We start from the raw sequence: 23,945 nt of genomic DNA on the forward strand, positions 1-23,945 counted from the left end.
GAAATTCATAATACAGTTTAGCAATAATGTATAATTTACATGTGTTTTTTTTAATTTTTGAAAATGTGATGTCAACAATAAATTTTAAGTTAAAAAGCCAATAAGTGCAGACTTAGAAACCAAGACTTTCTGGCTAATAATATGTCTTTTTCCTTTATCATTATTTTCATTCAACAACTGTTCCATACTGGCACACCGGCATTGTATGTCTGCAAATTTCCAACACTACAACCCGGGTTTCGAGACCCGTGCCTAACAGAGCACATATATCCTATTATGTAGCTTCGTGTTTAACTTCAAACAATCAATCGACATTTAATGTTAAATGTATAATTAGCATTATTTTTTCCAGCCACCCCTTTTCAAAAGTGACGCTTTCAGTTTTGCATTCACAAAATTCCATTGACAAATTTGGCGCGTAGATTATGCTCAGAGGTTGAGTCACGTTCGTGCGATTAACAATACTTAGTTGTTAAAATCTACTTGTGTGCGTGGTCAACTTGAGAGCAATATTAAAAACCGTTTAATAGTTAAACTTGAGGATGGCAGACCGAAGGTTAAAACAAATAAAGATAAAAACGGGTGTAGTTAAAAGGTAAGAATTAATATTTTGAAAAAGACTGTTTTGAAGTTAGTGTACTTAGTTTAAGTAACGTTATTTCATTGTGTTGATCATTTCAGTTTTAGATTAAAAATGTATACTAGTTTAAGCCTAATACTTCCACTAATAATAATGATTTAAAATACTGTTATAGTTAACATTAACATACCAGTAACATGCTAACTTTTTTAACGTTCATACAAGGAAATTCATGAATTATCTACTTAAATTTAAAATGTAATTTGAAGTCCTTGTACAGGAGTAAATATTCGTCCGATTCGTAATATCTTAAAAAGGCACGAAAATAATTTTGATTTATTAAAATTTTGGTAAGAATTTTAGGTCATAGAAAAGAAGGTGAAAAAAATTTAAGATGAAAATGTGAAGAGAGAAACAGTGGGCAGCTTAGGGTTCATTGTTCTACTGAGCCATTTTTGTTCCAAAGTTCCTACATTAACAATTCATACGTCGAAGAAGTCTTGATCTAGATATATATTCTTTGTGATGTATGTGGTTCATAAAACAAGAGAAATATTTTGTATTTTTGCAGTGAAATCATGTATTTCCATATCCATGTTTTAATTTATGAACAAAAAATATATATGTTTCTCATTTAGTACTCATTTTCTGATGAATTTGAAATGTTATTAATGTCTGCAATTCTTTTCACATAAATCAGTCTTTATCATGTTTAGGTTGAACAAGTATATTTAAATCTGTAAAGTTTTAAATTGTATATTATTTTGATGTTCTCATTATGAAATATTTTGTGTAGGTTCTTGCATTACACCATTAACCTTTGTTTGAAACTGTATATTGGTCATTACTTTTGTACATGTATTTGTGGGTTTTCACTTTGCTTATCTCAGAAATGTTTAACAGTAATTATTGCTTTCTTCTTGATATTTTTTCCCTGAAAATTGACTTCTCTTTAATTTTGTAAACTTTTCTAGGTTGTATGTGTAATCTATAATTTCAAGTAACATAGTTTATTAAAAATCTAAACAGTAATTGTTCCTAATGTCAGCACTTTTTGACCAATGTGTGTTATTGTTTCTAATAAAAAATAATGTAGTTGTTGTTAATTGACTCAGAATTATGATTGGTCTAGAGACTGCTTGTTTGGTTCTTGCATCTTGGTTTGTTTACATATTTTATGAGTTTAATGTTGGTTTCCTGGTAGTATTTATTTTTTTAAAACATTTCCTCAGACCTGTAAGTATCTCTTTTATTTTCCACAAATATTTTTTACTTCATGATCAAAATGTTTCTTGCTGTGGTTTTAATTGCAGCATAATTTTTCAAGTTAGTCAGATATCTAACTTACCTTTTTTAGTTTTACATGTGTTGTATACAAGTGATTTCTTGGCTTTGGAAAAACAGTCATAAATGACTTATAAGAATGAGTTCACGATTGTTTTGTTTTATATTTGTTGTGAAATTTATCTGAATATCGATGATTTCTATGCCATTGGCTAGTTTAGTGTGTTCATGTAAGAAATAATAATAACTGTACCTGCCTTCCTTACGTAAGACAGGTATAACAAAATGTAAACGTTGACAAATCTTTCTTAATGTTTGTACATAATTCTTGTTACCAAAAACCTTTATAGGATAATTTTTTTTTTTAAATTCTTGTATTTGATCCCAGAAATGTTGTTAAATATTTTTTTCATTTACTATCTTTTGTACTTTCTATTTGTTGAAAAGATTACTTTCATATCATCCTCAACAATTAGTTTTTACCATGGTACTTTTAATTGTATTTCAAGCTCATTATATTCATTGCTGTGTCTTCTATCTTATGATTTATTTTTAAATTTACCTGTATGTTAACCATTTGATTTGGTTTTTGTCACTACTTCTTGAGATGTAAAACTGTACAACTTAAAACATATAATTTGGCAAGCAAGTATGTTTGATTCCCATCAGTGCAAGTATTTGAAACCATCGAGTATTATACTTGTATTTATTAAATGGAAATTGGTTCTTTATTTGGAATAAAAGTCTTTATTACCTGATAATATGGAGAATACCAAAGTTCCATTGACTGTGATCACCAGGAGAGCTGGAAGAGGTTGACTGATTGAACTGAATGGACAACTCTTCCATCACGTTGATATTCCAACCTACATACTCTTGGAATTGTAGTGTTCATGTTTGTCTCTATGTTTATGTGTAAGACTGAGTCTTTCTCTGATAACACATCAGTTCTGCATAAATGAATATATTATGTGGTACTGAACTGTTCTTGAGTCACAGAAGATTGTGTTTCTAAAACCAGAGAAAGAATTATATTACTGAAGTAAAAGTTTAATTAACAAGGGACGTCAGTTCCAGATACCTCCTTGCTAATCTGGAATCCACAGTGATATTTCTATCAACTGCATTTCATAATATTTTAAATCAACATCATTTAGGTGTACATCAACAAGAGTTGTGTAAAATAATTTCTTAATGTTGTGATTTAATGGAAATTTGTATAAAAAAATAATAAGGTAATAGAAATTAGGGTTTTCAAATATACAGGGCTGCAAATGTAAACTTTATAAAAGTTGTTTTGGTTTTAATAACAGTTTTTTCATAATTCAGCTATGCTGATTTTGAAAAAAATAATTTTTCTCTTTCATGTAAACTATTAGATTAAATTATTATTTCATTTACCGTAATGAAAATTTTTTATGTTTGGATTCTAGAATGATTGGTAAGATTTGTGTCAATGGTTGGTCTACATAAGTATGTAGCTAGACATTATCAACATTTTAAGCATAACAAAATACGATTCAGTTTCAATTAAAATGATTCACATATGTAAAAATACATGACATTTTGTGAAAAATCTGTGCATGATGGAGAACAAATTAATATCGTGTTTGGTTACTGTGTACATGGAACACTGTTGAAAATGTAAAAAAAAAAACTTCATGACAATAAGTCACTGCAGGCCTGTGTTATTACTGTTTTCAGTTATTTCAACTATGTGTGTCTTGCACTAATAATGGATCAACAAGCCTGTTAAATAATTAGAAATTATAATCACACAACTTTACTTGCCAATGCCAGGCATATCTTGTCCAGATATGTTTTTTATTTGATTTTTTTTTTTTTGTACAAGTTCCTCTTAGGGGCTAACGTATGTAGTCTCGAAAGTTATTGTGAAATTTAAAGAAAAAACTGTTGCAGATTTGGAAGTAATTTTTCTCATTATTATAGAAGGGGGACACATGAATCACCTGAATGAAATTAGAACATGGTATAATATAGTGTGTGTTGAGTACCCAGTAATGTTGTTATCTGACTTTTACCCAGTCCACACATTATAAAGTATAGTAAGCCAATTCTCCATAATTCTGTTACTTGTACATTTCAAAATTTGTAGCCTAATTATGCACAATAAAACTTATTATGCTATACTGTAGGTTAGACTTCTATTGTTTCGGGGTAGTACATCCACTGCATTCAAAAATATAAAAACATAACATTAGCATTTTATAAATGATTCTAGTTACAATTTATTCAGATCTTTGCATCTGCTGTGTGTTATTTTGACTCGTGTATTTTACTGTATTAAATGCAGTTGGTTTTAACAGTATTTTATTTATTGCACTATAGGTAGTGCTAAATAATATAAGGACAAAAATTGGCCCTTACAGGTTGCCCTTGTGCACCAACCCTAGAGAAAGTAAAAATTGAACTCACTTTTTATTTTTTCAAAAAGTCGTGAATTCTTTCATATACTCCAGATTTTACAACTGCTGACAGTAATTCATTCTATAAACCATTCAAGTTCTTAGAAAAATAATGGTTTTAACTGAAACGTAGCTAGTATTTCCTGATATCTTTTCTTCAAACTCTTAAATTAACTGCATCCATCACATCTAAAAGGTTAACTTCAAGTGACTAATGCTGCTGTTTGAACTACCCGTTAGTCATCCTGGCGAGTTATTATTATGATTTTGCTACACGTCTTTTAAAACCTTTTTATAACTTTCTTTTTTGAAAATGTCCATAATGTCAAATAACTCAGAACCAGGACTGGAAAGGCCAACTTCCAATGACTGATGGTAGGTTTTGTACTTACCTGTTAGTCTTCCTCGTGAGTTATAATTATTACAGTTACTCTACAGAAAGTTCTTTACAACTTGAATTGCTGTGGTTTTTCTCTTGATGTTGTAGACCAGATGTAAACATTGGTTTTATGCTATTTATGGGTTTTTTTTAAACTTTATTTTGTTTACCTTAATTTCCTTTTATGAATCTTACTAAATTTACTTTTAACTTTTTACCAGATGTTTGGCACAGATAGCCTAGCTGGTTTATGCCATAAGACACTAAACCAACCACATCTAAATGCAACCCATTCCAGAGGCCAGTTATCCTGTTAAAAAGAAAGCTGTTTTAGCTCAAGATCATTTTTCCCTGCCACCCCCTAATCTTACCATTCTCCCAACTAAACATTAAAAAAAATCATGTATCCATTCCTTTAATCTTACACATACCAATGACTCCTCTCTAACTTTTCTTTTTTTTAAGAAAAAAGTTTCCGAGATTTTAACCTATCCTCATGGCCACATTTCTATCCCAAGTATTACCCAAGTATCTGAATCCTTTCCAATAATGCAAAGTTCTTTCTGAGGTAAGAAACTTAAGACACACTGCTCCAGATTTGGCCTAACTAATGATCTACATAATTACATTGTAATGTCTTTAGACATGTAATCAGTATTAAGGTTATTCCCTTTTGTGTTGTGTGTGTGTGTGTGTGTGTGTGTGTGAATATATATATATATATATATTCAAGAAACGCATCCAGTTGGAAAATGTATTTATAGCACAGTAACCTAGTTAATATTTTATAGTGTGAGTAACACAACAGTCAGGGGAGAAAGTAAATAGCACTTAATAAATAGAATCAACTAATATTCTACTTAGTAACATAACAGATATATCGGAACCTTTTTCCTTTTGCATATAATTTAATGTTCAACAAAAGGGCAGTTCATGAACTATGGTTGGTGTACTTGACTTCTAGTGATGGTGAATGATTATTGTGACTTATCAAATGTTGCTTACTGGCCAATTGATGGAAGCAGGAGATAAATGACCATGTTGCTTTGTTTGTTTGTTTGTTTGTTTTGGAATTTCGCACAAAGCTACTCGAGGGCTATCTGTGCTAGCCGTCCCTAATTTAGCAGTGTAAGACTAGAGGGAAGGCAGCTAGTCATCACCACCCACCGCCAACTCTTGGGCTACTCTTTTTACCAACGAATAGTGGGATTGACCGTCACATTATACACCCCCACGGCTGGGAGGGCGAGCATGTTTAGCTCGACGCGGGCTCGAACCCGCAACCCTTGGATTACGAGTCGCACGCCTTACGTGCTTGGCCATGCCAGGCCGCCTATGTTGCAAATGAGACTAGGCATAGTCAAATTCACAGTTATTAGTATAATGCTAAATTAAAATTTTCATTAGACTCAGGATTGTTACTGCCTGATTTATATTATCCTAAATCATTTGTATACAAAAAGACAGAAATCTTCCAGGTAGTTATAAAACCTAACTTTGTATTAAACATTTCATATTAGAGACATTATTACAATTGTATCAATATATATTTAAATGTACAAGAAAACACCACACCATACCCCCACCCCATGACTATATTTTTAATTACAGTGCATACTTTCTACTTTACACACCTCAATTTTTTTCCCCTAGTCACAAAAAGGAAAAAGAAATGCTAGAATTGCTTGTTAGGTGCTAAAGTATGCACAGTTTCTTTGCTAATGAGAGAGTGAATGACATTGAAAATTTAAAAATTAAGGAAGCATTCTAAAAAGTATAAAGACTCATCCAGTTATTTAGGAATAGAAATTGGCATGGCCTTTTCAGGAGTCCATCAGTAAGCTGGGTGTGGTCATGAATTACTTGATAGTGTCCAGGGCTTAAAAGTAAATTACTTGCACATGTATTTGGAGAAACAGATGAGTTGTTTGGACTACATCTGTGAGGCAGTTTTCAGGTTGTGGTTAAATGAAATATATGTTAGAGATACAATCTACTTGTGCAGTATGATGGTTTTGGAATCTAAAATATTTCATTAAATATAATCTCAACCAAACTTATGATTAGGGAATTACAAAACCTATGAATAAATAGGTTAATGATACATGTTTGGCACAGAATATATTGGTAAAATAAAAGGACTTCGATCACAAGTTAAACAATAGTTTTGAAAATAAAAATAGGTTTAAGAATTAGTTTAACTGCTGTTACTCTAATAATAGAAATACTTAGGAAAACAATGGGTGAGTTTAGAGGTCTTAACGTGAAATGGAGTATGATTTAGTGAGAATAACCAAAAGTCTCTGTGACTATGTGGGAAACTGTATAACAAAGAATTGTTTTAATTGGCACAGATGACCCAGAGTGTAACTTTGATTTTAACAATAAGCATTACTGAGAAATGGTTAGATTTTGAAAATGTTTATAATAGGAATTATATTCCAAGCTGTTAAGTTACTTAATAGTGACTGACTTAAATCAGGGTGGAATAGACACTACGTTTTGTATAAGGGCTGAGATGTATTATTAACAATTATTCAAGAGTAAATTGTTGTTTTTTTTTGTTAATAAACTGCTTTTAATTTTGAATAGGTGCATTTCTAAAAAGAAGAAACATATATAGAAACAAGGAAAATCAAACTTAATTATTGTACTGAGGGCACAGAGAAGAATCAAGATTAAATATAAATTTATCAAGTTTGCACAGCTAAATAAGATAATAGGTTTACAGAATTACCAGAAACTAGGAATATGACTTTTAAAGAAAAGTGGGAAATCAGAAAGGGCTAATGAGAAATAGTTTGCTGATGGTAATGGAGCTTAGAGCAAAGCTTTTTTTAACACTAGAACCACCAAAAATCAGTCAGTTTGATTATTTTCAGTTTAAATATCCAAATAGTTACATCTATGAAAAATGCATAGTTATCCATTTATGACTTTTCTTAAATCTAAGTATTAAATTCTGTGATGGTATTTGAAAAGTACGATCACAAAAGTAAAAAAAAATCAAAAAAATCACTAAACCTTTCTGTTTAGAGCTGCCAAAGTTTGTGTTTTCATTTCTAACATTACAAGTGTCACTACTTTTTTATGTTGCAAATAGCCTGTAGTTTCAGTATAAGACCTTAACAGCTCTTTGATTACACTATCTTTGTACTTTGGCCCTTGAAGTCTCAAAATAAGTAAAGATGTGTGCTCATCTGTAGATTTAAGTACCTATCAGCTTAGCCCACCTGTAATCCTTTCAATTTTTTAGAGAGGTGGTGCCAATTGTCTAGCAATTTGAGCATATATTGTTACAGAGACACTGAAAGTAAGTTACTTGAAACTCAAAATCTGTTCAACAAGTAATTGAGATGCTCACAACTTTGTGAGAAAGTTACTCAGGAAATGCAAGTGAGCATGCATGCAGTTAGTCCTGTATTTGTGAAATAGCACTACAAGTGAAAGTGAGGAAAACGTTGCTATTGCAACAGCAGCTTTCTAGATATAGAGAAGATTTTAGCAATACTTAGGAATCCTCTGCAGTGCCAAACACAGCAACTTCAGCTGTATCACCAGTACAGACAAACATTTATGAACTATTTGGGAATTTGTAAATTCCAATCTTGAGGCTGTAGGAAGACAGGCTTCACAAAAAGTTTTGGCAAAAATTTGTGGTCTTGCACAGTATGTGAAATAAGACCTTTCACTGTTCTTCATATATTAATTGATAAATTAATGTTACACCAAATTCAGTGATACATCGAAGCAGAAGCACATGGGGTACAGAGTGATGGTTACTACTACATGGTTCTAAAACCTGTGGTGGTAAGGGCAATGGTCTGCACAATTTGCAATTTCCTCTTGTTTTTACACAGACAGTGTCATGGAATTATTTTTGAGTTGGCTTTGGAACTGACAAAATGAAAAAGCTGGAGATTTGTGTTTTTCTTCAATTATATAAAGTATGGAATTGATGCTTCAGACTAGATGACAGAGCAGTATTTAGTGCTAGCTTTTTCTTGCTGGAAGCCAGTTGTGATATTTTATAATGTTCTGAACCTGGCAGACATCACTTTTTGTTTTATACAAGGAATGCACTGAAGAAAATAATCAATAGAGAGGCATTTCATTTTGAAGCTAGTCAAAGAGCTCTGACAAAGAGACATAAGTAAAAAAAGAAAATGCAGCCTGGCATGACCAGGTGGGTTAAGGTGTTTGACTCATAATCTGAGGGTTGCAGGTTTGAATCCCTATCACACCAAACATACTTGCCCTTTCAGCCATGGAGCATTATAATGTGACAGTCAATCCAATTATTTATTAGTAGAAGAGTAGCCCAAGAGTCAACAGTGGGTGGTGATGACTAGCTGCCTTCCCTCTAGTCTTACACTGCTATATTAGGGACTGCTAGAGCAGATAGCCCTCGAGTAGCTTTGCTCAAAATTCAAAAACACATGAGAAAAATGCACAGATAGTAGGCAGCTCAACCTGGACTCAGTACTGCATCCAGTGACGTGCTAAAGAAAACATGACCAGGTAGCTGAGTGCAATAACCTTCTGTGAAACACTTGTGTTGTGATCAATCCATAACAAAATTGAAATGCATTTCACTTGTGTAGATGGTGCTGGTGATCAGATTCTGCAGCAATCTCTTGTTGTTGTGAGCTAGCACAGCATGGCCATCTAGATTAGAGCCACATTGTGGATTAAATGACTCTAAGTCTGACGTATTCACAGAAATAATTATTGGACCATAATTTCCTGATCTTTAAGACATGAACACTAGTCATTCTTTACTTGCTTCTTGATTAGATATGTCACTCTGGATCAGCACAATGGGATAATTGCATAGTGAAGAGATCAGTTAGTGCCAGGAACTTTGGAGAAATGTCTTTATACTGAAGAGTTGTTTGATTGGGTCAGCTGTGTGTAGCCATCTGGATAATTACAACACAGTTTGAACTCTTTTCATTACAAAACATTTTAATGTAATTTCTGCCAAGAAGTAATATTTTTATTTGTATATAAAATATGCAATGAAGCTTAAAAAATGTTAGAACAGTAAGTAGATTTAGAGTAAGAATAATATATTATACAGATATGTATTTCTTGTTACTATATGTATATATACTGTAAATTGTCTATAAGACACTCACATATCACCTTTTGAGAGTTTTAAGCAACTGGCTAGGTGGCAAAGTTTGTCATTTTAAAAGTACTTCACTGGATTAGTTTTAAGATTTGCCCTTGAGATATTTTTTTAACAGCTCTTAAGGATCCACCATCTGTTTCTAATACTGCCCAAGATGGAACCTTCTAAACCTAGATTTGTTGCACACAATGACCAGCATAGCTATATAGTAGTCCCTGGTGAATATAACCCTTACTTGCAATGACTTACTTTTAGGTACAACCTGTGATTTTGGGTGGAAGATTAGATAACCTCTCTGTATTGACTATTCTTCATTTCAGTAAAAAAGAATAAACATGTCGTTTTTTGTTGTTCTTGTGTGTTCATTTATTTGATTTTATGTGTACATATATGTACTACAATCTAAATCGGTGATGACTCAACTGTGGTTTGCCAACATTTGCAATGGGTGAGTGATTAGATGTCATACCACACAGTGAACATGAAGGCTGAGAAATTTTCATATTTTATGTAATATTCTTCAAAATATGAATACCTCTATTTCAATTATTCAGTTTCATAGGAAATATGATTAATTTCAACAACAGTCAGTACTTGATTAAACCAGTTGACATGTGAGCATTTTAATGAGTAGTATGTCATGAAAAGGATACCATAACTTAAGCTGGGAAAACCCTCATCAGTTAATCAGTTGTCAGTTTGATTACTTTTATGAGATGTCAAATGATGTATGACATAAGTAAGTCATCAGTCTGCAAATTATTGGTGTTTTAGGGGATTTCAGACTTCAAAATCACCAGTGATGTACGAGGCAAATGAAAAAGATGTCAACAACAAAGTGAGACTACAAAAGTGGTCAATTTTTACATTTGTCAATAAATGTTTTACACACCCAATTCCAAAGCTTTCCAATGCCAAGCTCATGTCCCTGTTGCCAAAAACAGTGTTACTCTTATAATCATGTGCTAGTTGCATAATAAAGACTGAAATCAGCTTATCACAAAAAACTTCTCTGTCACATACTTTTGAAGATGTTTGAGTCACAGAATCCCAGTAGTCTTGCCTATCATTGTACTTGATGCAATATACTGGTTGAAACATAACTGGGACTCAATCCAACTAAAAGTTATTCAGAAGTGTTTCATATGCTGTAGCTTCATAAACTAGACATTGCCAATAACATTAGAAGATATTACTGCAGGCAACAATGAGCCATTACTGTAGGGTACATCATGGGAAGAGTTTGTCTCGTGCGATGACAATGCTGACACCACTGCAGTTTTGATGAAGACTGAGTAGACACAATAAAGAAAACTGGAAACTCTAACCCACCAACTAAAGATGACAATGAACTGGAAACCAAACCAGTGATCTGTGGCAAAGGCAATTGGATACTTAGAAAAAATTTCAGACCATGTGCTGGATGGAAGCAAGCAACAAAAGGCTTCCCAGGATTATGTCTGCCAGACATAAACGTTCAGAGTGACACTTCTAAATGTGCAAAACAAAGATCAACAGTATTTTAATGAAATCAACTTAATGTCAGTCTATCATATTTTACATGTGTTACACAACATGACACATTTTTTATGAAAAAAATGTGATTGAAGAATAAAGTAATTTACATGAAACACAAACAATGTTTATCTTTATTGCATTGTTATCCATCATAACAATTTCTGCCAAATTGCCACATCATCTATTTTATCTTTACAGTGTATAAACCATTATGCTCAAGCCCTGTTAACAGTGACTAGCAAAACTTGAACTAACTTGTTTGTGGTCAGGTTATTGATCTTTTAAATTACAACTTCACACAAGATACAACTTTTTTTTTTCTTTTTAATTCCTAACTGATAGGTTGGTAGTGTCTAAGAAGGACTCGTATATGGAAACTCCACGTATTACATGAGCACCACCTTGAGGTCACTGGAAAGAAAAAGTGGAAGTTTACCTTTAAGTAGAATGGATAACTAGTTTATAAACCACAGTTATCAAAGTAATGCATAATATATATACATACACTAGATTGACTTTTTATGAAAGCACAAGTGTACCTTCTCTTGTAAACATCTAAATATTTGTATGAACTTTTCACTTGAAGCTACAGCATCATGAAGGCAAATGGTTGTTCTTTGGTGAATGTTAGACAAGCCAGAACCACCAAGCATCCTATAACAGGTGCAGAAACTCATTCAATCTTTCACTTTCTGATTGTTTCAGGTACTGGCAATTTAAATTCTTGGTCTAAGATTACTATAATAAAACCATTAACCATCACAAGCATGGAAATTTATATATTTTAAATAAGTAAAGAATCTGAATGTATGAGTAAACCACCACAAAATGAATAACATTTTCAAATTATTATGAACATCAAGCAAACAGTCGTTCATTTGTCTAGTACAAAGGCATACATGCTTGTCCAACAAAGGTTTATAAGCTACAGTGATGTCTATATTGGAAAGTACTAATCAAAGCAGGTATTTAAGAGTTACTTTTAAATTATTTTAAAAATAAATATATTCCTCATGTATATTTATAAAACTACTTGCAGAAACTGTAAATAAAATAGACCTATTATAATTTGTGCAAACTGTGCAATACCTTGAGCATGCTGGTTGCATCACCAAAAGTATTGATGGTTTGGTTGATTCTATTTCAACCTTGTAACCTCTCCTCCACAAATACTGACCATGATTGATGGACTATCACTGGTCAGTTCACAGTGTTTTATTAATCAATAAGGGTTTTTAAGAGTACATTTAGTCTTAATTTAGTTTAACCTTTAATATATACATGCACATTTTATGGTACTGTCATTTATCATAACTGTGATCCATTTTGCAATATAAGTTTTAATCTTCGTTTTATCTAAAATAGATTTGTCAGTAGTGTTGAAACATACAACAGTCATTTAGATAGCTGCATTTGGGAGCAAACTCTTGGTTTTTAACAAACCCCTCATGCTCTGCAACATTAGAATAAGGCCTTCCCTTTTTTTCCCAAACCATGAGCAGTTCTGAACGTTCTTGAGGTTTTCCAACATTGATGTATACCTTGTTTGAACATATGTCCTTGACTTTTCTCTTAACCAACAGATGTATTTAGCATTTGCAGTTTTTGTTCTTAGATGATTTTACTTTGTCTCATTAAACATTTCAGCTCCACATTATTTTCACCTTACATGTAGATTGTAAATGGAATTTCATTTTTTGATACTCACTTTACACATCATAATGTATTTTTATTCATTGCATTATAGCTGTCAGTACTTCCCTTCAGTGGACTCGGCAGATAGCCCAATGTGGCTTTGCTATAAGAAAACGCACCGATATACAGCTATCGGTAGATCTTCCACCATGGCAGGTGGTTTTGTCATACAGTTTGTTTTCATTGTTTTTGTTTGGCATCTTGGTTTTGTGTCTGATAGTTTCCTAGTCCTAACAGTTCTTGGCTGACATTGGGTCTAACCTAAAACTTGGATGCATTGATGTTAATGTTAAAGCTAATATTAGTTTCGGGCCTACATTGGTCTGTTTCAGCTATTCCTTTCCAGACACATTTTTTATGTAGTTAATTAACCAAATTAAACACTATGCTGTAAAGTTGCTTAAGATTTAGATCTAATATTTACCATTTGTATTTTCAACAAGTTTCATACATTCACCATTGTCATGGTGTCCACAAAGACAAAAATTGTAGTTTCTCTACCCTTAATTAATGCCTATATGATAGTCTCATAGGCTATAAGCCTTATTAGGAGACAGCAGAATGGCCACCACCAGTCATTAAATATCAGATGTACAGTGTAGAAATGATATCACACAAAACAATTCCATAACCCTTTACATTATTTATATAAGGCTGAAAACCATGAATTTTTGAATGGTATATACTTAAGTAAGGTACCATATAGAAAACTATTTTATGAAAGTAAGTCTAGCAAGGTTTTGTCTGCTGTCAACAAAATGAAGTACTAGTTTCAAATTCTGTAGACCTTAGTGTTGATTAGACCATTGTAATCAGTAACACATAGGAGGCATGTGTGCTTATAATTGTTATGTACTTCAATTGTAATTCCTATTTTTGCCTAAAATTATTTATTTTTATTAGTTTATTGTAAAAGCGTTTTAGTGTTTCGGTTTTTTACTTTTAACTATACTGTTTTTGGGTTTGTTTTATCTTTATTTATTTATCAAGATTACTGTTGTAAAATTTAATGCTTAGACTGAATGAAAAACGTTTCTGAAATTAAAACTGTTCTTGAGATTGTATTTTATACTTGAAGCTTTCTGAAGAAGGGGACTCAGTGGTGGAAAATATTTGTTCATGGGTAACTGGTTGGCAGAACTGAAATTACAAGTTGTTGACTTGTTCAGTTTGTAGAATGAATAACAGTTACTATTATGTAGTTAATACATGAATATAGCAAATCTGTACTTTTCATATTTTCTTTGTTCATGGACATAAATAAAAGCAGTTATGAAAAGATCTGTTAACATCATTGGTGAATTTTGTTAAAAACTTGTATTTTGTAGTTCTTTGATTTATTTAACATATCAAGCTAGTTATTGTATTTGCCAATTATTTTCATTTAAATGTTACCATGCATTTGGAAAAGTTTTTTTAAGAAAGACCTAGTACTTAGTAAACATTGTGAAATATGTTTTCCATGTACAGATTTCTTTTTACACCTTTTTACTGATGATTGGATATTTATATTAAAGTCAGTTTGAATATGCAAATTGGGAATGGCATAACAGTCATGGCTGACATAAAACTGTAGTGTAATGAAAGCCATCAGAACTACATTTTCAAATTGTTTGGATATTTCAGAGAGAATGTGATACCACTGAAAATTGATCACTCTTGTGAATGGTATAAAACAACCTTTACAATGTAAAATATTCAAACACTTGGATTGTTCGGATGTGTAAGATGGAGGTTTTGAATTTCCAAGATAGCAGTACCTCTTTTACTTTGTACTAGAGAACAGGAGAAAAAGGATGAAGTTGGAGATCTTGGATCATCTAGAAAACAGACTTGCAACAAGTTGTAACCCAGGTATGGTAAGCAAAATACAGCATCTTATAATAGGTAAGAATCCACAAACACAAGAATCAGTAGGAAAATCTGTTCAGATGGTCCAAGTAACAGTATGGAACACAGTTAAGATTTCTGTCTTGAAGTGGTATAAGTTGCATGTACACAAGTTGCTTTCACAACATGTCTGTTTTATTCTCTCATAAATTAAGCAGCTTGAAAATGAAATGAGTGTTTGTGCTACTTTATACAAAAAGATAGTGGTGAAGCTACCTGGATTTCTGTACAATGAATTTTTCAAATGACAGACTGTTATTTTCATACACTAGGTAAATAATGGAATGCTATGAGGGGAGAGTGTTGCACTTTAGACATAACAGCCTTTGCAAATCAAATTGTGCTGAAGTGTTATTGATTAAGATGAGCTGTCATCAGATAGATGATGACATGATGTAATAAAATGAGCTTTTTAAGGCTTTAAAATATTTGATGATGGAATAGGCAAAGATCACAACCAAATTGTGCTTTTGGAACTATTATCATAATTCATGAACATGTGTCTTGACAGTTTTTTTTTATTACAGGTAAGTAGAATATTGTGTTACAACAAGAAGCAAGTATGTTTCTTAATCCTGTGTGCATTTCTATGTATTCAGAAATTTGGAAACAGTTTGATTAAATTAACTGTTCTCACCATTTTTAAATGATTACCCTATTTTTGTGTTGCCTATAGAATACATGATATAAGTATTAAGATGTGTAGTGACTTTCATTACCCATGACAAACATCTACAGTAATCTTGAAAGTTACTGTTTTTTAATAAAGTGCATCAAATTTTTACCTATTGATTAAAATTCATATTTTGCCTTTAGATTATTCAAGGAGAAAGGAATGTATGAGAAGGAGGCTGAACAAGAGAGAAATAAGTTAGAGAAAATGAAAGCTGAGGGTAAAGATGAATATGATATTAGAAAACAGGTAATGCAGAATTTTTAACTTCTGAATGCCAAGTCTGTATAATGTTTCTGTATCATAATTTGAGATGTTTATGAGCCTGCTAGGTACATGTATTTTGTGGTCAAATATCCTGAAACAGTTTAGGGTTCTCTTCCTCAACCCATGGTGACGAAACTCACTTGAAGTAAAAGTATATTCTCAAGATGGTTGGTATGGGTATTAAAACATTAATTAAAATCAACTGTCTTGATGTGTAATTGTGTTATCTAAGTAGATAAAGTACAAATTCCAGGGTAATGGAGATATACGTATATCAGGTGCTTTATGTAATCTAAATGATGACACAACCATATTCATACAGTAAAGGTTGTTGTCTCTTTACCTGCTTTGTGAACAAATATTTGCCAGTATCTGCTCATCATATTCAGTGTTGAAAACTGTTTTGTTCTACTTAGAGCATCCAAAGTAGAATAATGCCTTAGCAGTTGTTTGGTATCATTCTTTGTAACTTTATTAATTTTCTGTTTATCCATATAGAACATTGTGGAACCAGTTTTCTTCCTCAAAATCACAGTAGTTGGTGTCAGTTTAACAGTACGTGGTTCTATTGCTACTTGTTCTTTATACCTGCTATTTCTTTGAAGGCTTCAGGCTTTTTTGCAAATGTGAGTCATTTGGATATCTGGGTCTGCATTTCCATTATCAATATTCTGAGATATTTGTTTGGCTTAAGTTATGAGGTCCACTGGAGAAGTTACCTTCTTATTCCATGAACAACTCAATCTCTGACATTGTTCAGCAGTAAAAACTCCATATAACACTTACCATAAGGTGGTGAACTTCTTTATGTAAGGACTTGACCTCAAATAATTTTTAATGTAGACATAAAACCTGTAAATTATCACAAATTGCAGTTTACTATCCAGATTTGACTTAAATTTTATGGTTCTAATTTTTTTTTATTTTCAGATCCATGAGAGTTCTTCCAAATATCAATTCTTTGTGATGTACTCAAGACAATTTCCTAATCTTTACTAAATCAGGTCAAACTATTATAGCTAATAGTTTCTCATAAATAAACCTGTAGACTGTTTTCTTTAAATAATGAACTTCTTATTTTTCTCAATACAAATGGAAAAAAATCTCGGGTGGTCTTCAGATACAGCTAAATAATTGTTTCTTATGTTTGGTTATCCTTTTGTTTTTCCTTTGATGTGATTAAGCTCAGACTTATCCTTTGATTATTGTCTCTGTGGTGATTTGACAGCTGCTGATTCCTCACAGTTTTGGTTGTAACGGCCATGTTTACCCAACTTATAACATCCCTTTTCTGACATTCTTTGGGAGGAGTTGTTATTCTCTTGACATTCTGATAATTAGTTATCTAACTAATCCTTTCACTTCTTGTAAACTGTCATCGATGGGAATTGATGTTTCCACACTGTTTGATCTAGTGATCTCATAATGTTTAGACAGTTTGTTTTTTTTTATGTGGGACTTTGATAGATTCAAACTGTATCTCTAAATGGAGAACTTCCTTTGTTAACCCGAAGATGACCTAAGAAGGTCAAAATGTTGTTCTCTGCTTTATTAGAAAAGTGTTAACAGCCATACCAGTCATCCCAAGGTATATTTTTGTTCCTCTAGAGATGTACATCTACTTTGCTTTAACCTAATTTTGATACCCTCTGTTATTGTTATGTCACCCACAAATTGGTCATATGCTAACAAATCTATCATTTGATGTGGAGCATCTTAGTGAGATAATTTGGTGTTTCCAAATGTTCTACAAGTTGGACTAAAGCCTCTTGTTTCCTTTGTACCCTGTTACAGAACGCTTTTGGTTAAGGGAGCTACTGAAAGTTAATAGTTGTGGCTCTCATCCTGAATGCTACTTAGCACCATTAAATTTTGTACATTTAAATAGCTACAAAGATGAATGGCTTGTTCTTCATTATTCCATCTGTTTATTCAGGATATCATTTCAAATTAAGTTTGGTCGGCCTTCCATGATACCTCTTTATCATAATCTAAGGGGCAGTGTTATGGGATTAACCTAATTAGTTCAGGAACTAGACTTGGTAGTGATATAGCTGTATTAGTCCAATAATAAAGTAATTGTTTTCTTTAACACCTGTTAGAACAATTTTGCCTGTAGCCTAACTTCGAATGCAAAAGTGTTCCACAAATACTACTATGACTACCATAGTTCTAACACACTAATGACATCTAACAAAAATTTTCTTGATTAACCCTTTCACAACTGGTCAGGGTATAAAGCCTATGTCGGCCAAACATGGTCAGGTGGTTATGGCACTTGACTCTGGGGGGTCACGGGCTTGAATCCCCATCACAACAAACATGCTTGCCCTTTCAGCTGTAGTCAATCCCACTACTCATTCAAGAGTTGGCAGTGGGAGGTGATGACTGGTTGCTTTCCATCTAGTCTTAAACTGCTAAATTAGAGATGGCTATTGCAGATAGCCCTTGTATAGCTTTTAGCAAAATTACAAAAACAAAAAGGCATGTCATTAAGTTTGTTGACATACATTCAGAATTGTATTAAACTGCTATTTTATGAATTTGTGTCGGTAAGTTTGGAATCAAATTTTAGATTACAATTTGAACTTTAGTATTATATATGAGTTACTTTCTTAATTTAAATGTCAATACTGGAAGAACAGCTAAATATAGATTTTAGTTAGTCACATGGTACGCTTGAATGCAACACTGTTTAAAATTAAATGTTTGTGATGTCAAAATACTAAGTCTATAGGTTTGTACAAATTATGAGCTGAAATTACCAATATTACTAAGCTAGAATACAAAATAAGAACCTCATCTTTTTATTTTGCTGAGATACTGAATCAAACATAGTGGTGCTGTTCACCTCTTTCTATTTTTGGAAAAAGTTCCTTATATATACTTACTTCAATAACCAATCAACAGCTTTGAATGTCCTCTAAGGGTTTTCTCAACCATTTTGTGCTGTGAAAAGGTTATCTCATTCAAACCAAGATTTCAAGGACGTAGGTTGTCTTTTGTCTACTCAAAGTTTCATATATTTTTAATGCCAAACTTAATAAATTATAATGGAATTCTGTGGTATCAGTATAGTTATTTATGATTTTTTTTTTGGTTATTTAGTTGCTCATTGGTTATTTAACCTAAAAGATTTTGTTAGATATCTTCCATTTCCAAAATTTTAAAAGGCTTAGCAACCAAGTTCAAAGGTTGTAGTGAGAAGAGATAATTGTTTGCCTTACTTCCAGATTTATTGTTCTGTGTTGTAAGAAAATTATTGAACTTAATTGAAATGTGATTGTACATAACAAAATACTAGTCCACTAAAACACAGAGAATACTAAAGGTCAGTTTTATGTTATTGGATAAGTGGCATGAGTACTCATGCACTACATCAATGCAAGTTATGTAAAGTTAGCTAGACATGACTGGAAGGTCAATGTAATAAAAAATAATAAATATATTTGTAAATATATAGCATTATGAGACTTAAGCTACTTAGGCTAAACATTTATATTTTCGTGTTATAACCTAGTCATTCTAATGTGAAAAAAGCATAATTTATATTTGTTTCCTATTCCTAATTTTTATGTGATGGTTATGAGTTTAGTTAAGTGACAAATCCCACAATGTTAGAGTATAGAAACTAACAAAATATGAAGTGTTACTGAAAGTAAACCTTTTAAATGTATTTACGAGGTTTTAGAGATTACAGAAATGATATTTGAGATTTTTGAACAAAGAATTTTTTTTTATCATAATGTGAAATCCCCTTGCACAATTTAATGAGTCTTAATATTTTCACAGACAAATCTTTAGTAAAAATATTTCATCAAAAAATTTGATTTTTTGTGTGCAAGAATATTTTATCTTTACAAAACATTTACCACATTTTATAAAGATAGACATGTTGTGTCAAAAGTCATAGTGCAAATACTTAGTGTGCAAGTACGTAGATGAACTTGTATGTTATACTGAGGCTATTGTGAAAGGGTTAATTATATGTATACTTCTCTATAGGTATCATGTCCATCTGGGGCATTGGTGAGCATGGTTTTTCATTGATCCCTTATCAGTTGCTCTTGTCATTTCTGTATTGCTAATTCTTAGTTCCTTGACAGTTTTTGATAGCAGCATCTGTCTTTATCATCCTTTACTTTTCTTTCTGTGAACTTTTCCTGCTAGGCCTGACATGGCCAGGTGGTAAGGGTGCTCAAATGCCAATCTGCAGCTTCCAGGTTTGAATCTTCTGTCCCACCAAACATGCTCACCATTTTATCCTTGGAGACTTTATCAATCTCACAATTCATTGGTAAAAGAGTAGTCCAAGAGTTGGTGGTGGATAGTGATGACTAATTGCCTTCCTATTAGTCTTACTCTACAAAATTAGGGATGGCCAAAATGGATGTTTCTCATGTAGCTTTGCACAAAATTCACAAAAACAATTTTACTAATTAAAATAATGTTTTCAATCTCCCCTTTTTTCTCGTGCTATGTCCTATAAAATTCTGTTGTCACTTTGTTAACCAAGTTTCTTCATTGTTGATGATATTGTCCCACATTTGGGACCATAAAGAAGAATGGGTGTGCCTAGCACTGTAGAACTCTCAATTGTGTTTCAGTTGTCAATTCGTTCTTCTAAGTGTGTATCTCCTCTCAAATAACAGTAATTACAGAATTCCTTCTATAATTCTTGAAGTAACTGAATATGCAAAACAAATCTCCCCTAAAACACTGAACTCTTAAAATTCATTAATTACTCATTTTTAAATAAGGTACCCTCATCTGGATATTAAATATAGCTTTTGAGTTATTGCATGATCATCAGCTTACAACAAAATGAAAATGAAAGTAATTGGAACATTAGTTTCAGTATGGTACTTCCCTCCACTAACAAGATTAGTCATTTCTGGCCTGTACTACACTCTGTATGCAAACTTCTTCCTTATGCATGCCACAAGCCTTCTGCTCCTCCCTCTTCATTGGAATCTAATGATTCCAATAGTACAAATCATCATGTGTCACTTCTCCATCAGTAGGAGTGCAGCATACTCACTTGATATGTGGACACCCTCTACATGCCTCTGTTGAACTACAAGTTCTTATTTTGTAGCACTTATGCAGGGAAATGTTTTATTGTTTCAAGTTTTATATTCAGCTTTAGTATACTTGTACAGTAGTTTTTCATTTCAATTATGTACAAGTTTACTCAGACTGTTTCTTCATGTTGACTTGATCCCAGTTTATTACTTTATTTATAATTTTGATTTTTGGTTGACTCTTCATGATTATGAATTATGAAGTTCATGTTACCACTTTGTGGATCACACCTGCAACTAGTGTTGTGTCATAGACCTCAGGTGCAGGCAACCTGGTGAGAGTCTTGTCAACATGTATGTGCAGGGAGATTGAACATTACATGGTTCAGTCTCTATATATGGACCTCGTTACACTTCCTCCCAAATATCCTGAGCTTATTCAGGCTGATGAAGACTTGGATCACATGTTTCCTTTTCCCAATTTTGCCTTGTGTTCCCACATCCCTTCTAAGGAGTCAATTTGGCCTTCTGTGGTATTTTTTGGATATTGTTTCTCAGGTACATGATGTTTTATCCCTTGCTCCTATTCCCCATGAACTACATCCTTTTTACTAAATGACCAGTTTTCTTATCGTTATTTGGTTTTTGCTTCTGCTCTCCAGAAATTTGGGTAAATGCTGACCAATTTGCCTCTCAATTAAGTGACAGGATTAGCATAGCTTTCCCCCATAGGCCTTGGTTCAGTTTGGTCTTGCATGTTATTGTGCAGAATGTCCTTCTCTAGACCAACAATTGTTAGGTTCTGTTTTCCATGTTTTGGAGGAGCAATCCCAATCTTCTGTAAATCTGACCCATGCACAATTTCTCAGATTCATCTCATCCTTACAACTCTTATATGGTATCTCTCCACCATCCATCATCTCTCTGAGGTTTTCTGTCAAAATCATGAAGAGTTTTCTGGTAACATCATCTCTTTTCTTTCCTCCACATCGGCTCATTTGTCATCTTCAGCTCTGGCTTTGTATGCATGGTTTCTCTGTTGCTGGCACCTTCTAAGTTGTGATGCGACCTTAACTCTCATCTTATCTTTGTAATTTGTGTGTAGCTCCATTTTTGCAGCATTACATTTTTAACAGATTTCTGAATCCTGTCTTGTTGCCAATTTATTTCAGTTGGAGTCCATTATGGTATCTGCTACAGGCTCCCATTTTTTCCATTCCCAACTCTTACCTGTTCCTTCTTGGGGTGCCTTATCATTTTCTTTGACAACATACATCATGTTGGTGACTGTCCATTGGGTTCTGGTTTGGTGGGTGCATGTATTGCTGATTTTCTTTACTTACGCCATCCTTTCTTCAAGGATCATTGAGTTCTTTGAGTTTTATTGGGAGGATTCATGATCTCGTTTCTTTTCCCACTTCCCATGTCTTTTATACCCATTTACTTCCCACTGCCTCAAGATCCAAGGACTGGCTAGCATCTGTGAGAGGTAGTTTAAGACCTTTTATCTTATTTCAACAAGTCATCAAACCTCTTCTGTATACTAGACCAGTTTTTATTCTAGACTCTGTTCTCTATAAAGCTAGGGAATGGAAGCCTGTCATTGATATGTCCTGCCTCAAGTAATTCATTCAGCTGCCCTGTTTTACCATGTAATAATTTCTCACTTTGTTGTGGGAGTTTCTGGATTGGGATATTAATATAGTCCTCCATTCTCTCACTTTATCTCTGTTTGAACCTATTTCCTTGTGCTCCATGTTTCACCTTTCCTTTAAACCATCTATCCTTCTCTTAGCTTGTGGGCATAGATCTGATTTGTTTTTGTTTTACGATTGCTTTACCCCTACACTTACCTTCTTTATCCATGTTATTTCTTTTCCCAAAACCTCAGTGACTTGAAGGGTAACTTCTTCATTTTGCTGTTTCACTTTCTTTTTTATTTCTTGTGTTTAACCCGTCCTGGTCTAGATAAACTTCTACATCTACTCTGTACTTTTCATTGCTGTGTATTTACCACAAGACTTTATTTTCTTTTATCCCTTGGCAGTCTTCCATCGCTCATGATCTAGCCTTTTCTGTCCTCACCAATTAAGTTTGATTCAGTTGACCTATTCCTTCTTGTCTTCTCATAAGATTTGACATCTTTCACTTCCTCTTCTTCAGCCGTTGGAGAAAATTCTACAGTCTGGCATATAGACTACACTTAAAATGTTCATCTTTAATTTATATCATTATCACAATTTCCTTGTTGTAGGATTTCCATTTTCCACCTGTAGATGTTGTTCATGCTTTGGTACGACCTTTGCTTGGTAAGTCTGTATTTATGCAGTCTTTTCATTTCAGGGACCCTTGCTTTATTTATTATTTATATAGATCCTGCTCTTTGGCAAGTGTTGCCTGACCAGGTATTCTACAATTAGAAATTTAAACTGTATAGCTGTGTCTACTTGCAATGCTCACCATTGAGATGGGGTGTTCTGCAAGATCACTTGAAAGTGGATAACCTTGTGAAGTAATTGCTTCATAAATTTGCCTCTTCTGGAATGCATGAGTAAAGCAGAATGGGATAGGATAGCTGCCATCCCTGCCATGCCTTGTATTGAATAAATTCATATGGTCTTTTCAAGATAGGGTTTCTTAGTCTCTCAATGCACTGTCTCAGGTGATGACATTCCTCTGGATTATCCAACATGTTCTCATCCTCCTTTCTCCAAGTTGATTATGGGAGTTCTTATCACTTTCCAGTTCCAGTTTGCCAGGTGGTTCACCATGGAATACCCTTGTAAATGGGTTCCACACAAAGATGGCTCTAACCGTTAAGTGCAGAGTGAGTTGGGTGTTGTGGGAGTGTAATGACATGATATCCTTCATTTTCAATCGCTAAGGAATGAAACATCAAATTGTAGTTCATTCCTTCAGTTTAGAGCTCTCTTTCACCATAAGTCCTCACACATGCTTATGATTGTCTATATTCCTCTCAGTTACATTTCTTCTGTGTTGTGTGTCACTGTAGAGGTAAAGGAAATTGTTCTGGTTCCATTTTTTTTGCTATCTCTCGTGTGTATCATTGTA

At 33.1% G+C, this 23,945-nt stretch overlaps 1 protein-coding gene across 1 annotated transcript in view; it reads left to right on the forward strand.

Annotated features, from left to right (window-relative positions):
- The first annotated feature begins 258 nt into the window (after positions 1-258).
- The window catches only part of LOC143249666 (tubulin-specific chaperone A-like), a 29,318-nt gene continuing 5,631 nt past the window's right edge, over positions 259-23,945 (forward strand). The window contains exons 1-2 of the mRNA XM_076499945.1: positions 259-595; positions 15,726-15,831. Coding sequence (XP_076356060.1) covers positions 543-595; positions 15,726-15,831 — 159 coding nt within the window. The 5' untranslated portion in view covers positions 259-542. The remainder of the gene's footprint in view (positions 596-15,725; positions 15,832-23,945) is intronic.

Source organism: Tachypleus tridentatus, chromosome 4 (genome assembly GCF_004210375.1).
Source record: "Tachypleus tridentatus isolate NWPU-2018 chromosome 4, ASM421037v1, whole genome shotgun sequence".
NCBI lineage: Eukaryota > Metazoa > Arthropoda > Merostomata > Xiphosura > Limulidae > Tachypleus > Tachypleus tridentatus.